The 24,933-nt window shown below is 37.7% G+C and overlaps 1 protein-coding gene across 4 annotated transcripts in view; it reads left to right on the forward strand.

The window, feature by feature from the left end:
• Nucleotides 1–24,933, forward strand: part of LOC131432289 (connectin) — a 489,804-nt gene that overhangs the window by 458,152 nt on the left and 6,719 nt on the right. For all 4 annotated transcript variants that reach the window (XM_058598482.1, XM_058598480.1, XM_058598483.1 and 1 more), the window contains one exon: nt 23,949–24,888. In XM_058598482.1, the coding sequence (XP_058454465.1) occupies nt 24,004–24,888 (885 nt within the window). In that variant the 5' untranslated portion in view covers nt 23,949–24,003. The remainder of the gene's footprint in view (nt 1–23,948; nt 24,889–24,933) is intronic.

Genomic DNA, 24,933 nt, shown 5'->3' on the forward strand with positions numbered 1-24,933 from the left:
GCGCCGGGTGTTGCATTGAAAAATTCGAATTTAACTGGTATTGACACTAACTCAATGAAACGCTCTCATTGAATACTGCGTCATTGAAGGTTCACAGTCAGCAAGGCGGAGCTAACGAGAAAGAAAAAAAAACTAGGAGTGTGTAACGTCTGAGTCATAACCGCGAGAATATGATTAGGGTTTTAAACATTGACTACACAAATATTTTTTTTTTTTGAAGTAAATTCCAAATTAAGTAAACTACTATTCGAAAATCGAGTGCCATCCAGATATCCGTGTCATGGGTTCTCCTCGTACCTCACTTCCACTGTACTATTTTCGGATTTTACGAACCGCTTACATCAATGATCAGCACTTTTACATCCGTCGAAATTTTTTTTTTGAATTCGGAGACCCAGCATGCCGGTTCAAAACACGGATTAAAAATATTTCATCCATAGAATATAAGGTTATATTTCATGTAGACTACAGTCAAATGTAATCACACATTATTATAAACTAACTGTCCCGGAGAATTTCGTCCCTCCAAAAATTCATATCGGAATTCAAATTATTTCTGGCAATTATGAATTCATTCAAACTTAAACCATATTCAGGCTGCACAATTATCAAAGCACCTAAGTTATTCGCGTTTCACTTCAAATATTAGAGCTCAAACACTCTCTTATTTCCTTTCTCTTGTATAGCCGTATAAATTGATTGTTGGAATAAATGATGGATTCGTAGCAAATAACTCCAAATCATGAAACAGTATGCGAAAAAGTTCAGTGAAATGTTTTTTTATCATTAAGAATACGGTACTCTTCACTATACGGGGCCGAATGTCAATTGAAGAATATAATACCAGCCTCGTAAAGTTTTGCTGCCATAACTTTGAACATTTAACCTAAACATCGTTTCAGTATTTTGATAGCATACCATAGAAAAATCGGTTAGAATCGACCTATGTTTACACGAACCAATCACAGCAGGCCATAACGACGTCAACCTCTTGCTTCCTCTTTGGTGGTCGACGGTTTTGATCGTTGCTTCACACCTCTTTTTTCGTCCAGTAGCAATCATCCATAAAAAAAAACCATATCGTTCTGCATAGTATGTACTTTCGCACTAAAAGGAATCTATAAATATATGCTGTGTAACATTGTTTTGCTCAGTAAGTGCTTGCCTGTGAACAAAGCAAGTAGCTCGTCCATCGGGTTGATGACTGGATTGTAAAGCATGTGCGTTCGCTGGACTGTCGCAATTTTCCGTCTGCTGCACACCATGTTCGAATTATTATTTTTTTTTTTTTTCATAAATACGTTTATTTCTTAAGGCAGTTTACATAAGTTTTTCTTCGCCGTAGCATCACTTTTACATAATATTCTTATCCTAATTTAATTCTAACATAGTCACAACGTTTTGCATTTATTAAAACATATTCTCTTATTACTTAAATATCATCTTAGGTAACTCGTCATTAATTATGAAATCTACTCGGAAATATTATTTGAACCAAACGATTAACTTCTATAAATTATAAAATAAGCTGTTATTTTCAGACATTTTGTTAATAATTTCATAAACTGTTTCGAGTTTGTTTGTATCATTACATTATTTTTATTCTAATTTAGCTATTGGTTGAACTCATGGACGCAGCTGGGATCAGAACTAAGTCTTGAAAGGGGCCTTTATTAAATTGAAACTCCAGTTTTCTTTATGAAATGATAAATAAGTTTCATGTATGAAAGGTCACGACAAGCAAGAATGTCTCGAACTGGGATATTGGATAGTCTACCTTGGGTACGCAAAGAATTTATTAGTTGAGATCTGACATCACGATACTCCACGCATGTCCAAACGACATGATCAATATCTCGATAACCTTCGCCACAAGCACAATGATTAGTCTCGGAGAGCCCAATTCGAAGGAGATGTGCATCTAACGTGTAGTGATTGGACATGAGCCTGGACATCACACGAATGAAATCTCTACTCACATCCAGTCCCCTGAACCATGCCTTTGTCGATATTTTCGGAATAATTGAGTGCATCCACCGACCCAGATCATCTTTATCCCAAGAAGCTTGCCAGCTGGCAAGTGTTCTTTGGCGAGACGAGCTATAGAATTCGTTGAAAGCAATTGGTCTCTCATAAATTTCACCCTCAATAGCACCACGTTTGGCTAAAATATCGGCTCTTTCATTGCCAGGAATGGAGCAATGAGCCGGGACCCAGACTATAGTGATTAGATAATTATTGTTCAATATGTCGTTCAGGCACTGTTTTATTTTGCCCAGGAATGTTCGAATTATTAGATTCAATAAAATATAGTATCAAAAATAAACTCAAGATAAGGTGATCTGCGACCCTACATGTACCATTTAAATAGAACCTCTCGAAGAACTCGGTTCACCGCCAGTTTCAGTTCAATTGTTATTTGCATCAAAACAACAACCATCTGCTCGTTCCATTTGTTGTAATTAGGACAATACTCGTTCATGTATTAATAACAGCAAACTGCAATATAAACCAAATTGCGGAATTTTTCTGCAGACCCTATGATTCTTAATATGCGAAAGTAAAAATCAGTGGAACAAAATATTTTGTGCGGACTCTTTTACATGTTAATTTTCTTGTATTGTTACCGTTGTTTTTTTTTATATCGTCTAAAGACTGTCCCAGAAAGTATGGACGCAACCAAAAACCGCTGCCATTACGCAAAGGTTCAGAATCTGTCAATTTTTATGGCTGCGTCCTGTTGTTTACACTCTTCTCTAACCACTTGTGCAGATGTTTTTTCGTTTTTTATTAGTTTGTTTCGAAATTCGTGGACTTTCAGTAGAACAACGTCGAAAAATTGTGTACAAATGGTGCACAGAACGCGGACTGTCACTGAGAAAGATAGCAAAAATGGAAGGAGTAAGTGAAAAAGCCGTGCAAAATGCAATCAGGAAGTTCGGTGAGAAAAACACCTTTGAGGATAAACCGAAAACGAGTCTAAAAAAGGTCCTGCTAACCCTCATTTGGATAAACGTAGACTGAAGGCGTTCGAGCAAAAGAAGGAGGTTTCAGTTCGGGATGTGGCCAAAAAAGTGGGCACTCTGACGTCAAATGTTCTTCGTGCTAAAAAACGTTTGAATCTTCGAACCTATAAGAAGCGGAAACAACCAAAATGTAGTCCGTAACAAGAAGCATCGATCAGGCAGAGGATTCGAAAGCTGTACAATACGATTCTTGCTGGAAATTTGAACTGCATAATCATTGACGACGAAACCTACATGAAACTCGATTACAAATCCTTGCCGGGACTACAATATTATACGGTGCGAGAAGGGCAAGTGTTAAACCAGTCCGAGACATCGATTGAACTCGACAAACTTGTTAAGAAAGCTATGAACTGGCAAGCAATTTGTAGCTGCGGTAAGATTTCGAAACCCTTCATCACCACTGCTCCAATGAACAGCGAAATATACATCAAGAAATGCTTACAAAAAAGACTTCTACCAATGATTCGAAGCCACAAGGATCCTGTTGTGTTCTGGCCAGATCTTGCTTCTTTCCACTACTCGAAATCAACGGGACAGTGGTATACTACCAAAAATGTCACTTTCGTCCCAAAAGACATGAATCCACCAAATTGCCCACAACTTCGACCAATTGAGGAATTTTGGGCATTAACGACGGCACATCTTAGGAAACATGTCTCGGCAGCCGAAACCCTTCAACAGCTCGAAAAAGATTGGAAAAAAGTGTCAAAACTTGTCACCAAGAAGTCTGTACGGAATTAAATAAGGAACGTTCACAAGAAGGTGCCCCAGCTAGTCTAGTATTCTGTTGTTGTAGTCTAATATTAGCAGTATATCGATTAAAATTTGAATATATAACACTTGTGAATTATTTACAGCGAAATCAAAGTGCGTCCATACTTTCTGGGACAGTCTTTATCTTGAGGTTTTTCGTATCCTAGATTAATTTTTTCAGTACCTTTGAAATAATCATCATTTACATCTAATTACAGGATACATTTCATAAACTGTTGGAAACGTTTAAAAAATCAATCATTATGAAAGAATTCAATTCGCAAACAATCTAAGCGCTTAACCCCTTAACGCTCATGGGGAAATATTTTGTGCAAAACGACGTATAAAAATAAAGGTGTTATGTGCAGCGTCCACTTGTGCTAAACAAGTACACGAGACCGTTTCGTAGAATACCTTAACTATCTACTTATTTTACTATTCTGATAATTAAAACAATTAAAGCAATAAATTAAATTACGATATAATAAACCCAACACGACGTTTATTTATTTCTGAGGATCATAGGGAAAAATATTTCCCATGAAATTATAGGAAGCACTTTACACCTAAAATATATAAAATACAACACCTAAAATATTCTGTTGTTCTGACATATTTCGTCCTGGATATCTTATGGTCGTGAAAGGGTTAAACTAGATCAAGTTACCAATTTGAAACTTGAATAAATATTTAGTTTAGTGCATAAACCATTGTCCTTATTTTTATATTTATTATGGGAACCATTCAAATTATTTGTCGTCGATTGAAGGTAGAATGATCAGTCAAATAATCTAGTGATCTGACTTATGAGTATACTGTTATACCCATCACCCTATAAATTGATTATTCTTATGTATCAATTTGATCCAAAACACAAAAGCGGTCGGATGGCTATCAAAAATCAACTTATTCCTTGATTTAGTTCTGCACAAATCAGCAAAATAACTTTTTCGAAATTCTTATTACTATTTAATTTGCTCATTTGATTTTAGCCAGGCAACAAATATCAAAACCGCCTCATTCTTTCACATGGGACCAAAATTTACTTCCAAACGCAATCCTTCTATTGGATGAAACGTACTTAAAATTAAACATTTTTCGGCACCTTCGTTTTCTTCGTCGGCTCCACGAAACGTCTTAATGTTCTCTGATGTCAATCAGCTTGTGTCAAAAATCTCAATTTGAGTAAATTCTCCGGGATTGAACGAAAAATGCCATCAATTATGTGATAAATGTTTCACATCTAAAAAAAACTTCCTAAGCTTTCCTAAGCCGCTCCGAAAAGTATGATTGAAATGTCAACATCATGCCGAAAGCTCCCTTCTCACAAATGACATACTGGGGGGAAACGCTGCGCCGCCACTAACGGATTGCTACTTTCACGAACCGTTGAATAGCTCAGCTTCGCTTCTATCATTAGCCTGCGTTTCTTCATCGTTCATCAAAGATTGGACAGATTCCCGGAAAATAACTCTTCGGAAGCTACCCAACTTCCACGGCCACTTATGGGGGGACTTTTCCCGAACATTACTTTGCCCAGATCCCGAGCCACGTGATCCTCCTGCCGTCCTAGTGTTGACGATGGGGAAGGTGCCAGCGAAAAAAAAAAGTTTTACCTCCGGAACACGCGAAACCGGCAAAGCAGGAAAAATATGCCCAACTTTGCTTTATTCCCAATTGACAGACAGCCGCCGGGTGGCTCTTCCGAAACCCACGCAGCAGGCACATGGGCACTTTTCATATCGTACGTACGTACGTAATATTTTGATGGTTTGACAGCTGATGCTAATGGAAGATTGCTAGACTTACTCTATTCTCGGCAAACAGGCAAAACTTTTTTTTCCCGGCGCCTGGGATTTCGCCCTCCTCGCGCTGTAACCCTCAGCCTCTGTCTCTCTCTCTCTTTCTTTCTCTCTGTCAATCGATATCGATGCCTTGTTAGAATATTGCTGGAAAATATCCCTCTCGGTAGGGGGCACTCATCAAAAAGTCGAGTTTTCACCCCTCATCTACTGCTGCTGCTGCTGCTTCTGCTGGTAGTTAACTGGTCGAAAGGTTGATGGTCGACGTGGATTGCGTTAGGCTTTCAAATCCCGGACAGGACCGTGTATCGCAGCGAAAATCCCCGACTGAGTCATATTTCATGGCTGTCAGGGCTTCATGGAACCGGGAAGGGACCGTAATTTCATGGGAAGTTCAACAGCACCACCGCATTATGAGTTAAGTGTTCATTTGATTTTAGAAACTGGAGATTCATTTATCACGCATTGTTCGATGTCGGGCTTTGATTGGTTTGTTACGAACATTCTCGGCATAGTCCCATAGGCCATATGCTTCTCATTTAGCTTGGTATAGGATTTTTTTTTACATAAGCTGAACTTTTCCAATTCAGTAACCTTTTATTTCAGTTCATACCATTCATACTCTTATCAATATTAGATAAATCAAAGCTAATTGGAAGATCATTAATAAGCACAATCAAGTCTAGGGTTCTGGGCTGCAAGTAGCCAACTGCTATTCGGGACAACAAATACCACATCCAAATCAGGTCGTCACCATCATCGAAAGGCAGTACAAATCTGATTACAGCAGTTGAAAGGCGAAAAATAAAAATGTACATTCAAATTGGAAAGCCTAGCCACTTTTTCTCCCGTGCCAGCCACCACTAAGAGCTTACACATGTTCGACATTTCGGTACTAGCTTCAACACTCTTCCGCCGGGTAACGATTGTATCGTGTTCGATCCATCAAGTCATCGACGCCCATCGCGAAAAGTGCCTTCGGAACCAACCCCCCCCCCCCCCCCCCCCCCAGCAAACCGAGCCGGGAACTAGAGGGAAAGAAAAAGTAAAGGCTCATCAGAACCTCGGTTGACTGAAATCAGCGTACCCTCATAGACACACTTTTTTACAATTCCTTTCCCCTATCGGGACCGTGATCAGCAGTCAGCTTGTTGATTTTTTCCCTGCTTTCGAACTTATCGACTTGTTTCGGTACGCCTATATTTCCCCGTTGTGTTCGATTTCGCAATTAGGTACTTTGCTATGGTCCTCGTGGTTCAGGGGATTTTCACCGTAAGATATCTTACATCGTTACACGTCGCTGTCGGTGTAAGTACGACACGACACTCTTCAAACGGTAGGCTTCATACGTAAAGTACTTTAGCCGGGAAGCTGCTGTTGATGTCGAAGGAAACAACAACAACAAAAAAACGATGTGTATTCAATTTGTACAGGAAAACCCCCTTTCAGCACCGGCTGGATTAAGTACTGCCTGATTGCCAATCGCAATATAAAATACAGAACCGGGGTGCGGGAAGGTCACCGACTGCTTTATCCGATATTCCCGCCAGGGCTGCATTTGCCGCGGTAGGGAAAATTCCGAAGCCGAAAACCTGTCATCGTGTTGATTCGAGAACCAAGTGGTTTTGTTTTCCGTGACGTGGGTTTTTTTTATAATTTTTGACGTGAAGACATCTTACTTTACTACTAGGGGGCCTTTTCAAAATTCATTCTGCACAAGAATGGGCAGAATCTAATCGTAAATATCACTTGTTGTATTTAACACAGTGATATAAATTTTACTCCATACCATTGAATAAATGTTAAGTAGCTTATGATAAAATTTTCAGTGACATAAGAAAACCACCAATAACTAAAAATTGGGGTTTTCTAAAACGTTTGGTATGAACAAGCATTAGGGTGAAGTTCAGTGTCAAAATAAGGCACGTAAAATTCCAACTGCATTCATTGGACGAGTCGTTACACAAAGCGTATCGCGCAAAATCGATACATAGAAATGCGGTATATTTTTAGTGATTGAGCACAGTGGGCTTACGACACGTTATGTATGCTAATAAACAAGCGCTAACGACTTATAATTGATTTTCTCTTCTGTAGCCTAAATTTTCATTCTTTGTTACAAACCAAACTCTTTTGCATGATGGCAATCACATTTTGCTCCGGGCACAAGTTTTCCTAGGCACACCACTGATCTCATCGGCTTATTCCGATTGAACTGAAGGTTTTGAACTTTGATTTTCAAAGAGTAAAATGCAATTCATACTTTTTTTTTTATTTAAAAGATGTTTTTATTCAGGCCTATTTGCGTACAAGCTTTACGTGGCCGAATTAGTCGATTTTTTAAATAAACAATTTTTCGAAGTGGATCTCGTTGTCACTCTTTTTCTAGGAGGAGAAGAGCTTCCATTTCCCTCCTGCGAGGATTGAGGGGCGCTTTGTTCGTGGCTCGTCTCGTCCTCCATTGCCGCATCGGTGGTTTTGTTGTTGATTTCCGTCTTCTTTTCGTTTTCCTTGTTGTTCGCAGTCTTGAACTCGTTGCTAGTTGCTGTAGGAGCGCCTTGTTGTACATTGGTTGCAGTTGTTGGTTGGTTTGATGGTGAAACAGGAGTACTACGCTCACTAGTTTTCGTTGTTGAACTGTTGACCTTGTCTTTTGTTGAAGATGTCCTTTTCGCAGTTTCAGTGCATGGTTTACCGTAGTGTGCAGGTTGTTCACAAAACTGACATGTAACCAGCTGATTTTCATAAGTAATCAGCGTTTTATACGGATGTGTCTCACCTTGACCACAAATTATGTATGATGGAATTGCCTCACGTAGTTGCATACGTACCACTCGCACGCCATTCCGGATGCCGGGGAAAAAATTCCGCCATACTTCTCTTTCGATGGAAAGAACTTCACCGTATTGCGACATGATTTCCCGAACGCACTGATCGCTGGACTGCGGGGGAAGGTCATGCACGCGTACTTGTATGGCATTGTCCAACATGTGCACAGGAATTTTGTATTTAATGTTGTCACACTCAACGCTGTGCACCTCGTTGTTAACCGAAGCGAATGCAATTGCATCGCTTTCACGTTTAAACATAATGTACACACAGTTAGACGCCTTGTTGAACTGAATCTCAGTTACATTATTAGCGTCTAGATGCATTCGTTCTTTAAGTAAGATTTCAATTTCATTTGCTGCTGGTCTAACTTTCCAACGCTTGAAATCTATACAAATTGAATTTGGCCTTGTTGGCCAAGTTTCAGGCTTTGTTAAATCGTATTTGACCATTCCGTACACTCTATTGTTCACTGCACTGTATTGTCTTTGTTTCTTTTGCTTCGACCGCAAACGATTTTCGACTGTGTTGGCTGAGATGCGAGCACGAACTGATTGCAATTCATACTTATTTATCTTTACATGTTATGATAATAGTTGACTGAATTGAATATTTTTTTAAAGAATTATCGTATCAACGAAAATCTGCGAAACATTTTTGTATAGCATAGATTTCTTACAATGTCTCATTTAATCGGTTGAATAAGGTGCGCACATTTCTTCTCATTTAGAATTCGCTCTTCAAGAGTTGGACTGATGTGTTTTACCATTAATTTCGCACTTTAATTGTAAATTGCAAGTCTTTTCACATCTGCTACAAATCAAACCATATTCATTTCTATTGTTTATACACTTGAATTCCTTCCAAAAAACAGCAGATTTTTTTCAAATCTATGACACGTAGTATGCAATTCGCTCGACACTAACCAACCTAGTGGTGTCATGATGCCTTTCTCATATTACTCATATTTTCAAAAACATCACTAGACGATTCTGTCAAGTTGCTTTTTTTGAAACTTGAATAACAAATTTATTTAATAGTTATGTGAAATCAATAAATACTTAAATATGGCAACCCTGCACGCTATACTAAATTGAACAAAGCACGCTGTGTGCTATGCGGGTGCGTTTTCATTATCTTCCGTACCAGCACGTATCGGTGCGTACCGATTTTGCATAATTTAGTATGACAGTTAGAAAGTTTTGAAACTCATTGACCTATCATTTCGGAACCGGAAGTTGGATCTGGATGAAATTGCACAGTATCTTTTAAGACAATGAGAGCTTTAAATCCATTGAAGTTCCAGTTTAAATTTTATTTTATGTTAGACTGTTTTCTCTTCCAAGAGTTCAACCAATAGTCAGCTATCTTACATTGAATAAAAGTAATGAACTGATACAAACAAACCTGAAATAGTTATACGATCATGTACAAAATAAATGTATTTTAAATAATGTAATATAAAATAACAACTCGCTTGATAAAAACAATGTTTAGATTAACTAATTAATACCAACATCCTAATATGATGTTCGAAATGTATTAGGTTTATTGTGGATGCCACGGCGAAGAAAAACTTATGTAGATTGCCTATGAAATAAACGTATTTATGAAAAAAAAAAATGAGAGTTTCAATTTGAATCACGTTTTGTGAAAATCGGATTAACCGTTGCTAAGAAATCGAAGTGAGTTCTACTCATCAATCCCGTTCCGAAAATACCCATATTGTATGGGTTTTCAAGAAATATCAACAAACCGGAAGTCGCCATCTTGGATTTCAGAACCACTTCAAACATCATTTTCCGACATCTAATCATCAATTTCGTTCCAAAAATACCCATATTGCAAGGGTTTTCGAGGAATATCAATCAACCGGAAGTCGCCATCTTGGATTTCCAAAATACCTCAAACATCATTTTCCGGAATCTACTCTTTAAACCCGTTCCAAAAATACCCATATTGTAGTAGTTTCCATGGAATCGGAAATCGCTTTCGATGAATGACAAAACCTCTTTTTACGAAGTAGGTTCGTAAAAAAAGATTACGTTATTTGGGATTTGGTTCGTAAAAAGAGGTACGTAAAAAGAGGTAACGTATAAAAAGTGTTCGTAAACGGAGGTTTGGATGTATCCACAAGCTAACAAGGTCTGTCAACTAGATGAATTTAATAGTAAATTTTATTAAAATGTGCACCTCGTTTCGCCATCGCTTGTGAAAAAAACCTGAAATTGAATATTTTTGCTATCTCACTGTAATACTGAAACCGGAAGTTGGATCTGGATCAACTTTTCGAGCACTTTTTGAAGAATCTCAAGACCTTTCATTTCCGAAATTTTCTAGAAAATTGAATGCGCATTTTCCCATCGATTAACACATATTGCCTTGCAATTCCGGAAGTCGGATAAAGATAAAATTCAATAGCAATCTATGGGACTATAAGACCTTTCATGTGAGTCTGAGTTTATGAAAATCGGTTTAGCCATCTCTGAGAAAATCAAGTGACATTATTTGTCACACACACACATACATACATACATACATAAACACACAGATATTTGCTCAGTTCTTCGAGCTGAGTCGAATGGTATATGACATATGACATACCTATAATTGCATAAATATTTATACCAAGAATTGTATGTATTGTATGTTAGTATGCTTTTTTTTATGAGCTGTACAGAAAAAAATAACGAATTTCACTGGTGGCAAAATTCTGTAAACGATATAATTCATAACTACTTAACTTGTCAAATGATGCAGTATTCTATGTATTCGTACATAATTTTACAGGTTTCGAGCGTAATTTGCATTCGGCTATCAAGTGACGCTGTTTGGATTTATATGTATCAATTATTCATTAACCAGATATATGCTTCTGTGGCTCAGTCGATTAAATGGCGTGTTTTGTGATCTAATGTTTCTCGGTTCTAGCAGCTCGGTTATTATTTCATTCGATTTCAAGCCATGCTCTTCTCAAATCACACAATTTTTCATGTTCTTAAATATAATATTTTTGTGAAATACAACGCTACATTTATGTGCATCTTATAAGATGAAAAATCACAAGATTTTTTCGCAATGTGTGAATAGAAATTTACAATTGAAATGTCATCAGTCAGATATTAATTTTAAAATAATTTTGTTAAATATAGTTTATTGAATATAAGTTATCTGCTAAAACGTTTAATAATTTTAAATGTCAAATTTTCGTTTCGTCAACTAATACAAAACCCTAAAAGAATCGAACGATTTTGTTTGGTGATCTCAAATTACGTTACCTGAAAACATATTTCAATATTTCACGATGAATTTTTAAAAACTGTATCAACAAAAGACAGTTTCTCTTCGGTTATTTTCCTATTGCTGTAATGCGGTCAATTGCGTTAATTGCGCATTTTCCCATAGATTTGCATATATTGCCTTGTAATAATTTCTCATATATAAAGGTTATGCAATCATTGTGAAAACCGACTTTAAAACCGAGGCCCGGAGGGCCGAGTATCGTATACCATTCGACTCAGTTCGTCGAGATCACAAAATATTTGTGTGTATATGTGTGTGTATGTATGTATGTGTGTATGTGACAAATAATGTCACTCAATTTCAGATGGCTGAACCGATTTTCACAAACTTAGATTCAAATGAAAGGTCTTATGGCCTCATACAATTTTCTTGAATTTCATTTGGATCCGACTTCCGGTTCCGAATTACAAGAAAATATGTGCAAATTTATTAGAAAATGCGATTTTTACCATTCAAGAAGCAAATAAAAGGCCTTAAAATTGTTTAAAAAGTCCCCGAAAAGTTGATCCAGATCCGACTTTTGGTTTCGGTATCACAGTGCGATTAGTGATAATTTTCAATATCATGAGTATTTTTTCACAAGCGATGGCGAAACGAGGTGTACATTTTTATAAAACTTACTGCTTAATTTATCTAGTTGGCAGATCTTGTTAGCTAGTGAATATATAAAACTCCGCGTTTCCGCTTCCGGAAGCATCGATAATAGTGAAGAAAATCACTTCGATTTCTCAACAACGGTTAAACCGATTTTCACTAATCATGATTCAAATTAAAGCTCTCATTGTCTTAAGAGATACTGTGAAATTTCATCCAGATCCGACTTCCGGTTCGGAAATTATATGGCGATGAGTGTCAAAATATTCAAATCGTTAATCAAAATGACGATGCAAAACTGGTACGCGTCGATACGTGCGGCTTTGCTCCGTGTGCTTTGTTCAATTTCGTATAGCGTGCAGGGTTGCCACATTAAAATTTATAAACTTTTTGTCTTGATCAAACGAAAATTGATTTCTCTTCCGATATGACCCATCGTTGATGCAAAACGATTCTCCGGAAAATTCTCTCCAAAGTAATTTTTAACAGTAGGTTGCAATGCTGTAATAGAAAAATTTGCGAGATTAGTTCAGTTATAAATGCTGTCTTGAAATAACTGGAGTAACTCCTCATGGGCATTTTTGTCAATAATAAAATCATAAGACAAAATAATGACATTTTCCCATTAGAGACTATTAATGAATTATATAAAGCGAATAATTATAGCATGCATAGACAATAATTCCGAAAATCATAGGATTGCTTATGAAAATGTCTACCCCTTAATGCTTGGTCTTATGAAACTCTTAGCTGCTTTTCCCTGAGTGTACAAAGACTGATTATTGGATCGATCACAGGTTTTTTTTAAAAATGTCCTAGCATCCTTGCCTATTTCTAGCTAGTGCTTTCTGCTCCGCTCGTGAACCAGGCAGGTCCGCTAGCAGATGAGTTCAGATATCGAATACAAATTTAAGATAAAATTTTCTATCTCAGCTGATGCTAGGCCATGAAAACAGACCGAATTACGTGCTCTGTTATTCTGTCTCGAATAGGTGAGTTCACTAGTCTAGGGATCATTCGAATTTCTCGATTATTCGCCAGTCGAATATAATTTTTTAAACTAATCGATTAAATTTTTAACGGTCAGCAGAATTTTTAATCGATTACTCGAACATTCGATTATTGGTATAGGATTTTTTGAATTGTTCGATTAATAAATCAATCGAATATTAATTTTTAACTAATCGATTTGATATCAGTCGATTATCTTGAACTATTATTCGACTACTATATTAATCGATTACTCTTTTGATTTTTCAATACGCCGATAGATAGCATTTCAATTTATATTGCTCTTCGATTTGAGGGGAGATTTATATGATTTATCTCGTAATCGATTCGAAATCATTTTACAGTTCATACAAATAACTTAATTGATCAATATTATACAATTGAAATCAGAACTAAATTATTCCTGTTCGACAAAATAAAATAAAATGTATAAATTTACATGCGTATTTCAGTAATTATTAGCGATACAAATCCTACGGATATTTTTGCACATCTACGGGTTATTATTTTATCGAAGCGTCTACAGCGATCCCCTGAAATACCATGGATTTTATATTATTTCTCCAAAAAACAAATAATGATTATAGAGCCAGATGATTAAAGACTGTTTTAAAATTCAATTCAAGAGTTCTTAGGGGGTTGCCGATTTTCCTTCGAATCGTTAAACTAATGATATTCCAGGGATAGGCTCGACAAGCAGATTTCAAGATTTTCGAAATTAATTTGATTTTGACTTTCCAATTTGTAGCCTATTTTCAAATTTAAATACAATGATGAGTGAGTCATAAAATTGCACTTTTAATGCCCCGTTGAACGATCATGTCTTGTACACAATCCTCAATTATTTTTAAATAAAAAAGTATTCGAAGCATCCGAAATAAGCTACATTCAGATTAGAATTTATAATTACAATTCTTTTTTTGCTTGTTTCAGTGATAATGACCAATGTTGCACATATTCTTCGTGTAAATAATTCATTCATCCATCTTCAATGCGAATATGCCTATATTACTTCCGCCCGTCTCGAACAACGTTGAAAGTCACTGCGATGATCGTTGGATTCCATTCTTCGCAAAGCATTCTTCATCTAATAAATTCATCATATCTCGTGAGGTAGCAGCAATGGAGGAGTGCTGGGATATGGTTCATCACACACACATAAGACTATGGTACTAATACAGAGGAAAACGTCTTAATTTTCTTGTTTCAAAGACAGCACGAACGATCATCGCGAATTAGGTTTTGATGATGATAGCTGCATGAATATTCGTTCCATATTCGCGTTAAGTCATTCGAGGGTATGTTCAATGCGAATAACAACTGCAAGGAATAGATCATCACGCGAGTGACGATGCAGCGTCGGCTTCGTTCGAACCCGAATATACGGACAAATCCGAATATCAGAGCAATTATCGAACAAAGGCAAAAGAAAGCGAACGATGATCATTGGCGTTCGTTGCATTTTTGATATTCAAGAAACATTGTGTCTGACTATTCCCGTTTGTGATGAAAAATATTCTCCCTACTTCAATATCAATTGCTTTATGTTCTACACTTCGTACATTATTATTTTCAGCCACATTTCTTTCTTCGTTCGTTTACTACAATAACTTTTGAAGTTCGAACTATGCAACGCTTAAAATGCCTAGACAAAGTTCTGATGCTAGAAATTTCTCTCAGGCATTCAAAACAAAAAGCCGGAACAATTCTGCAAATTTCTCTCTTTTTCTCTCTCGATAACTCCAGTTCGATGCAATAATCGTGTTTTATCATTTAACTGCACCGAATCGTACGCTGACACAAAAAGTAATAATCTCATAAAATATGAATCCGCTCCTGACTGATTCCCTTTCTGAACCACCAAAAATTTAATAATATGATTTATATTGAAAAAATCATTGACTATCTACCGTCGAAACATCGAACCAGCAAGGATAATAATCCATCACCGAAGCACCCCAGTCAGCCAGTGATGAGTGGTTGGTTGATTCGTTCCCTTCCGGTTACGCTACGTCAGAGCGAGATGGCACTTCGATTCAGTGCAGCCCGAGCGGCGGATGTTAATGTTTCAATCTAGATTTCCTAACGAAATTTGGCCAAATTGAATCAAAACCGAAGAAACGTGCCATCTTGATTATGGTTGGCTTTTTATTCTCTCTCTATTCTTTTTTTTTTTTGACTTCTGCTCTTCAACGTCGGAGTGAAGTGTGGGTGCCAACCCACCACCAACCTGATGATGCTGCTGTGCGGGAGAGAAAAAAAAGTCAGTTACTTATCAGTTGTCAGGATGGATTTCCTGGTTCCGCTCGCCCTCGTGTATGGTGTCCGTATGCTCGCTCAAGGAACAATACGGCAGGCTGACGGGATCGGTTGTTGTTATCTTGGTTGGCGCTCGGTTGATTGGAGTGTCTTGTTCGATTGAAGATTGTATTTTCAACTGAGTTTCCAAGTGTAATTTCCAGGAATTGCGATGGAAGGGTTTTTGCTGTATGTCGGCGAAGAGCAGATGTTGCTGCGAGGTAGCAGATTTTCCCCCGTCTTCCAGCGGAAGCCAGGCTTCAACTCACAGGTCATTACATTTTGATTAATTGGATCGAACAACTTGAGCTCGATATGATTAGAGAGGTACGAGAGTGATCAGTTGGATGGAAATTGTGCGGAAGGATGAAAATAAAACCGAATCGAAACAAGGATAAATTATGAAATGCATTGTATTCATGTTACGGTTGCTTTTGTGCTATCAGGAATCAGGCATTTTCTGCAATTATTTATAATTGAATTGCAACTACACAATTCTCTATGCCTCGAGACTGCACGAAAACAACAGAGCAATCAACGAACGGCAAACCATTCCATTCGAAAACAACGCGATACTTGATGACTTAATACACGATAACGATCCATTGAGTGCCGCCTACCACCCTGACCAATAAAAAATATTGCACTACTCATTCAATGGTTCCACCCGTAACTTTAAGGAAATAGGTCTTGTAGGAAACGCAGAAGCAGGTTTTTTCTGTTTCCGCTGGATAAATTTCTTCAGAAAAATAAAACGATTGTTATAAATTCTTCAATGTACGAGTAATTGAACGGGTTTAGATCCGTTTTTGTAAGATTGTCAGTACACCTAAAATATTTACAATCACCCGTTCTAAGCGACGATTTAAAATTTTGAACGCTAATCATGTTATAGATCCGGAAGACATTTCCGTAAAACATTCAGGAAAACGTATAGGACTGTAGGACTTTACATTTAAATCTAAGAATATGAAAATCGGTTGGAACATCTCTGGAAAAATGAAACGAGCTCCATTTTAAAGTTTTCGAACACTATTTTCGATACTTTCGGAACCAAAATCCGAAGACATTAATGCCGAAAATTAATTCCTATATTGCCGAAGTCGGGTCGATTAGTCAGTCTGTACCGTTACTTTAAATGACGTTTGAAATATTAAGCATTGAACGCCTCATTATGCCGGAACCAGAGTACGAATCCAGATAAAATCTAGATTGATGAAACAGTTTAATCTAAGTTGATGACATCGGCCTAACTATCTCTGAGAAATTCAAGTGAGTTCCATTAAGAAGATTTTGACCACTATGTCCGGTACTTCCAGAGTTCCGGAAACCAGAGTAACTGGAGGCTGCTCTTCTAACAATCATTTATGAAAAAATACCAGATTTTTACACTGATTACCCTATAATTCTGGCACCGGAAGTCGGATGGGAACAAAATTCAGGAATTTTGTACGACACATTAAAATTTAAGTTTATAGAAATCGGTTCAGTCATCTCTGGGAAAAAAATACAGTGCACTAAATTTCATTTTTTAAACACATCACCTTGTAAATCTGGAACCGGAAGTCATATTCTAATACAAATTATCAATTTTGTAGGGAGCCATAAGACCATTCATTTTAATCTAAGATTGTGGAAATGGATTCGGCCATCACCGAGATAAATGAGTGCATATATTTTATATATGTTGTTGCACATATCGTACTGTAGTCCCGGAACCGAGAGTCGGATAATAATCAAAAATATATAACAAATAAATCTCCGATTAAATAATGTGCTTATTTTTGCATATACACTCGGACATTCTACGATCTAGACAAATTGCGATGTGACTCTTAGTACTCCAGATCTCAGTTTAAATGTCGATTTGCACAGTGATCGTATAACCTTTTATATGAAAGGCTCAAAAACATAAAGTCAAACGATTTGTGGTTTAGTCTTTGTTAAGGCGTAGAGCCGTCTTGGGGAAAACAGATTGGAAAAATGACATGTGATTGCAACTGTGTGACGAAAACTGCGAAAATGAAACCGCAGAGATTCGAGTTCAAGTCTCGTCTCTGCGGTAACATTTTCGCGGTTTTCAACGCATAGTTGCAAGCACATCATGTTGCCAATCTGTTTTCCTCGTTAGATACTGAACAAAAAAAAATTATAATTCTAATGCTTTGCATAACAAAAAGTATTATTCGAACAACATTTTGTCATTTTTCCTTGTGAAAATATTAGGAACTAAACCGGTTTTTGAGGACGCTTCATGGAAATAATGATTTGCGAATTCAGCGCAGTTATAGTAGATGTTTATTCTAGACCCCTATGATTTTGTTTGATTTTTTTTTTAATTTTTGGTGATCGTTCAAAGTCAATTTACGATTTTTTACGAAAAAATCCGTCATTTTATAACTGTAAAACTACTCTAAAGTAATAAAAACCGAACAGAAAAACGTTGGGGTCTGGTTTTGTACATGTACAAAAAGTGTGCTAAATTTGTTCTCGAGAAAATCGCGAATAAGATTATTGTCTATAGAACCGAAGGAAACAAGTACATGTATCATGCATCGAAACTACTAGGTGTTATTGGGTGATGTGGTCCACGTGAACCGTAACTATTCATAGACCTATATTTTAGTCAGCAGGTGAAATCTTCTGTCAATCAATTCTGTCCGACTTAGTTCCGATACGAGACGAGAAAAGTTTGAACATCAGTATAAATTAACCCTTGTTCCTAATAATAATTATAAGTCTCCTTGTCGAACTGATTTCATCAGTTCAGGACGAAAATATGATATTCATTCCAATCGCATCAAGTTAATTCGAATTGGCAACGAATCTCAGGCGAAAGATCGAACGATAAATGTTGGTATGGTTTGACTGGGCCAAACTTCTTTCCTTTGCTCGTTGTTTTTTTTTTGTGATAATTGTTAATTGACTAGCATCGACCAACCGGGGATACGCGCCCTTGAGCTCATCATCCGTAGCCCAGAAGTAACAACGGTCTGGTTAGTGATTTTGAAGGCTCATGTCGTGAGGAACTCATATCGTGAGAATTATCGAATGTCTTCGATGATGGGTAAAAAAATAAAAATTGCGTCTCAAAAATTAATTGTCTCTGCGGGGCCAAATCGATAAAAAAAATCGGGCTACACCGGAACATTTTGAGTTTTCGACTTGAAATTCTAAACGAATTCTTGAAACATACCTAAATATTGATAACTATATCTCTATTCTGTTTCCTATCGCTTATTAAAACTAGATATACAAAAAAGTTTTAGCAGTTCGTTATATGAAGCGAAACAATCAAATAGTCTTCAATGAATATTCTAGAGTCAGTTTCAGCATCAATTCTATAGTAAAGAAGGGTAACAAGTTTCGCCTTCTTCAGTTTCTATACAGTAAAATAAAGAAATTGGATCATATTTTCTACCGTTTCGTAGGATGCCTCTCTTACGGGATCTTGGGATTTGGCGCCCTATTGTATTCGTTCTTCATTTTCGTGTGAAACTTTGTAGCTTGGTTTAGTAACTCGCTTACAGAAATTTTGGATTTCTTCTGGTCATACTGAGCATGCATTTTTCCAAATCACAAATTGGGAATTTTTATAGTTTCCAAAAAGCGTTCGGCTTAGCCCCGGTCTTCCTTAAAATACGAATTTTGCTAAACACTGCCGTTTTCGAATTAAAGCGGTGATACGAAAACATTCGCAGCCAACTTTGTTTTTGCCTCTTATATAGTAAGGTTATGTAATCTCTGTGAAAACCGAGTTTGGAACCGAGGCCCGGAGGGCCTAGACTCATATACCATTCTACTCAGTTCATCGAGTACGCAAAATGTCTGTGTGTGCGTATGTGTGTGTATGAGGGTATGTAACGTTTTTGCCTTTCTCATATAGAAAGGTTATGCAATCACTTGAAAAACCGACTAGTTAAAATCGTCATATACCATTCGACTCAGTTCATCGAGCTGAGCAATGTCTGTGTGTGTATGTGTCAAATAATCTCACTAGGTTTTCTCCGAGATGGCTGAACCGATTTTGACAAACTTAGATTCAAATGGTCCTCATGGTCCCATACGGAATTCCTGAATTTCATCCGGATCCGACTTCCGGTTCCGGAGATGTAGGGTAAAGTGTGTTCAATATTGTACACCGTCACTTAAACCGGCGAAACAAAACACGTAAATAATTTTTTAAACTGATCTCAAAACTACACAAACCAGTAGTCATTATCAGTATGCAACTAAACAAACCGATTCCGGCTATCCTGGTTCCCGGTATCCGGTTCCGCAAGCACCGGAAATAGTGGTAATATATACCAAAATGGATCTTACTCACTTTACTTAGCGATGGTTTCTTGCAAAAATCGAAGAGAAAATTTTTGAATAGAATACCACAATATTATACATGAGAAAGGCATCATTTCACCACTAGGTGGATTAAAACAGGTTTTTTGCACTAACTTTTCTGGGAGATTCCTGAATTTTGTTTGGATCCGACTTCCGGTTCCGGAGTTATGAGGTAAAATGTGCAAATAATGAAAATATGTGTAATAGTTTTTCTCAAAGATGGCGTGTCCGATTTTTGCAAACTTAGATTCTAATAAATTGTATTGGTTCCAGAATTATACGGCGAAGTGTGTTAAAAACTGACCATCACTCAAAGGGACGAAACAAAAAACATATTTTTTTTCTAAATCGGACTCAAAACTTTTCCAATTAGTAGTCATTATCAGTAGACGGCCAAACAAACCGATTTCAGTTATTCTTTCAAGAATCGAAGAAAACTATTTTGAAGAATACCACAGTGTTTTATATGATAGTAGGGGAAGGTGTTCGGCTGCCGGCACCCAACCGTAACTTTTGATCGAAAGCAGATAGCGTCAATCCAACAAATGTCATGTTTGTGTAATAGCAGCACGTTCTTTTTGTGCCAAACTGCGAAGTAAACAGTAACTTGTACTTTTTGCTGTGTTCAAAATAACTTTTAATTATGTGAATATCAACACAAAAGTTTTTTCTGACTTTTTTTAGAGTATCATAAATTGAAGAGCATTAATCGGAAAGGTGAGTGGATTGAATATTTTTATGAGGCTAAATAGATCTATTTCTTGATTTAATGCCGGATGCTATCTAAATTTTCGAAACCAAAGATTTTTTTTTTAATTTTCAAAATGTCTACCAATTTCGGTTACCGGCACCCCATTTTTTCGACAAATCGTGAAAAATTGTTGGTGATATGCAGGCTGCAGTCGAGACACACATCTAGCTGCTCATACAGCAGATGCTCCGGCTAAGAAAAAAACGTTGAACACCGGATAAATTAATACCAAAGGCGCCACCATCCAAATATTCGACCAAGAGAGCCAAGGTGAAGTCACAATCAGACAATAAAGACTTTTGTCAAAAACGCTTCCAAAAACAATATATTCTGTTTTTTCTTTGAATAGCTGCAATCTCTACTTATATTTTTCCATTTTTAGCGAAATTTTTTGGGGTGCCGGTACCCGAACACCTCTTTTTAAAATGGCCAAAATTTATCGCTTTACTAAATTGATAACAATTTTTTTTTCAATCAAATGAATCAACTTAGTTTCTTAATCAGTTGTTAGCCTGGGACATTAGCTTTCCATTGATGTATAGATGTTCGCATAATGTGCACTAAGTTAGAAGTTATGAACTAAAAAGAAAAGGGTGCCGGTAACCGAACACTCTCCCTTATGATTAATGCTTGTATCCGTACTATTTTAAAGTATTGTACTGTATTTTTGATCCAAATATTGCGTACTGTTTTTTACCCTCCAATGTACTGTATTTTAAATTGTACTACATTTTTACAATGAAATGTACTGTAGTGTTGACACTACACTACAAGTTAATACAAAATTTCAAGTTTTTAACACATAGAATTTCGATTTGTGGTAGTACAAAACGTCAGACAGGACAGTGGCAACACATACCGAATGTGAATGTGAATGTTAATGTAAATACATGCAAAGAACAATTTTTTCCTTATTCATTCCTGTTCAGAGCGCGTCACAACAATTTAGCAAAATTTTGATGATTGAAAAAAAAAAGAAAAATGTCTCAAACAAGAAGAATCATACGCTTCTCAAAAAATGTTTGATGAATAATTCGTGCATTTTTTTAGTTTTTGTCGAACTTAGAAATACCCTTAAAAGGAAATAAAACAAAATGAGATTATGAAAATTAATCATTTGATAATTATTTGCTTTTAACGATTTGTCTTGTTCAGGCGTAGAGCCGTATTGAGCTAGTTTTACATTTGATCAGTATCTAACGAGGAAAACAGATTTAAAAAATGATATGCGAATACAACTGTGTTATGAAAACCGCAGAGACGGGACTCGAACCCGTAGCTAGTTTCTAGCCGGGGAAATCGTTTTGCCAATTAAGCTACCCTGCATGTGAAACACACCAATAAAACACACGATAACAACTGGCAAAGAGGTTGCTATAGAGAAATGACTGCAAATGAATGCAGTGGTGATCTTTTGCTCAATTAGACTGTTTCTTTGTGTGTTTCACATGCAGGATAGTTTAATTGGCAAAACGATTTACCCGGATAGGAACTAACTACGTGTTCGAGTCCCGTCTCTTCGGTGGCTTTTTCTTGGTTTTCATTACATAATTGTATTCGCATGTCAGTTTTTTCAATCTGTTTTCCTCGTAGGATGCTGCATAAATTTATTTACTTTTGTTTTCTATTAAATATTTTGAGAAAAATGCGTACTGTAAAATGTCGATGTACTGTGTTTTTTTTTATTTTTACGCTAAATGTACTGTTTCTTGTCAAAAAAAAAAACGTACGAACGTTAAGTATGATTGATGGATTAAAATAGCAGTTTGAAAGCAGTTAGAGTGCAAACTGGATTTTGATATGACTTCAAGCGAAAGCGCAATGATGTTTCTAATTCACTACAGAACCGAAAACAGCTCCCAAATTTGGTCTTTCAATTTATGAAGAGAAAAAGCCCTGTTATTTCCATCATTCCAATTTATGAGAAACCCGAGATATCGCTGGAATCACAGCTCACCGACTCGTCGGTCGTCGGTATTACATATTCCATTAGGTAGTTCCCAGCTCTGATCCATTATTCATAGACGGATTTTCCACTTACGCAAGATTGCCTTCAAATCCCGCGGGGTCAAAGTCGAAAACCGAAGCCGTCGTTTTCCGAATGCGTGGCAGCAAAGCAGTTGGAAAAATTACACAGGGAAAAACGGGGAACGGGAGGTAAATAGTGGCGACACTTTGGAAATGGTGGATGTCTCGAAACCGAAAAAAAATACATCCACTAAACGCGTTTGTTTGTGTCTCGCCAATCAGAACGGAACGAGCGTCCCCGCGGGGCTGGGGTCTTCTGCTGCGTGCGAAGGCAAGTTTCTCGCGGGGTAATTAGAAAGCATTTCATTATCTTCGCTCAACCATCACCACAAGTCGACGCCTACCCGGTAGGGCTTTAATTATGTGTATACATACAAAATTTAAATCTAATTCAAAAGGATTCAATTAGGGCCGAACGGAACGGGAACCGGGGGAAGTAAAACAGTGCGAGCTGGTAGGCTTTGTTCCACCCTCCTACGCGCGCGTGCCGAGAAGAACAGCTTCAGTGGCGCTTTTATTATTCTTTATGGTTTTCGGATTTTGCCGGTTTCCTTTTGTTTTTCTGCACTTTGACTAAATGCTTACATGGGCTGTGCGGCCCGCGATAAGAACCTCAGGGAAAACCGACCGGGTGTCCCGCGTAAGAATCGGCGTCAGCCAAAGATGTGTGAATCGGTAAGCCAATTAAACATTCGGTGGGAATCGGTTTTGATTTTTAAGGCGATTAGCATCGTTTTGTAAACAGGGCAATTCTGTTTCGGAAAAGTCATAGTTGCAGAAGAAAAAGCTGACACAAAGAAACAACGGGAGCGTCAACGGCTGTGAGTTATTGTTTGGATATTTTGAAAAAAAGTTGTCACCATGTAGAAATCAGAATTTCTGTAATTGATATCAGGACTAGTTGGCACATATCACTGAAAACTCAAACTTCTAATTTGGTACTCATGATGCCCCGTTAGGCACCCGTTAATTCCGTAATGCCCCTCTCACATTTACCAGCTCAGTTTGTCCCAGACGAATCACAAACAGAGAGTCTCGTGCCAGTTGTTTTGGCTTCGCTCAAACATCAAACACAAACAGCCCCTGATTATTTACCCTCGTGGAAGTTTCTCTGCGAAGCGTGAACTCACAACAATCGAAATCAGATGAAACCAATTAGCAAATCGTGTTTGCATTTCTGTTTTTTTTTCTCTCTCCCCTCGTTATTTTCAGACCAGCAGTGATTATAGGCGGTACGACAAGCGGACAAAAATTAAACATCAAAACAATGACTTCCCCACGAACAGCATCCGCATCGGCGGTAAATCTCGCGACTCATACGCTAGTGCTGTGCATCATCACGATCAGTTTCCTGCAGCCCACCGTGGCACGGAGCTATGAAAAGGAAACCCACCGGAAGGGAAAATCAGCGCAGATCTCTGCCCCCCAGCCAACCATCACCACCCAGCTGGTGGATCTGTGTTCCGAGGACATCAACATGAAGTTGGCCTGTCACTGCTCACCGGAGAACCATGCCAAGGCTCAGAAGGCTTCGTGTTCGATTTTCGATGGTGAACTACCCCGGAAGGATGCCAATTGGTTGGCCTTCCACACGCAAACCAGTCTGGAGCACCTGAAGTTCACAGTTCGAAAATCTGGTAACCTAACCTACATTCCGTCCGATGTGATCTTTACGCTGAAGAAACTGCGAACGTTGACCATTGAGTACGGGATCATCTCCGATATTTACCCGTACGCATTCGGCAACCTGACCGACCTGCGAGTGGCCAATCTGCCCAATAATCAGATCAAAACTTTGCATCCGAACGCCTTCGCCAACCATCCGGCGTTGGAGGAAATCGTGCTGGAAAATAATGACATCCGTAAGATCGATCGGGAGGCGTTTGTCAATTTGCCTCTGCTGATCAAACTGAATCTGGCCAACAACAGTATTTCCGAGCTGCACGATAACGGTTTCATCGAACTGTCAAAACTGGAGGAACTGCGACTGGAGCTGAACATGATCTCCGTGTTGGCAAAGGAGTACTTCAAGGGATTGGAGAATTTGAAGATTTTGAAGCTGTCGTACAACGATGTGAACTACGTTGGTGCCACCGTATTCGCCGATTTGTGGAGTCTGCACATGCTATTTCTTGACAGTAACAAGATTGAGGTTAGATTGATTTGTTTCTACATCAAAACTTGGAATTTATCACTC

Source organism: Malaya genurostris, chromosome 2 (genome assembly GCF_030247185.1).
Source record: "Malaya genurostris strain Urasoe2022 chromosome 2, Malgen_1.1, whole genome shotgun sequence".
In the NCBI taxonomy this organism is placed as follows: domain Eukaryota; kingdom Metazoa; phylum Arthropoda; class Insecta; order Diptera; family Culicidae; genus Malaya; species Malaya genurostris.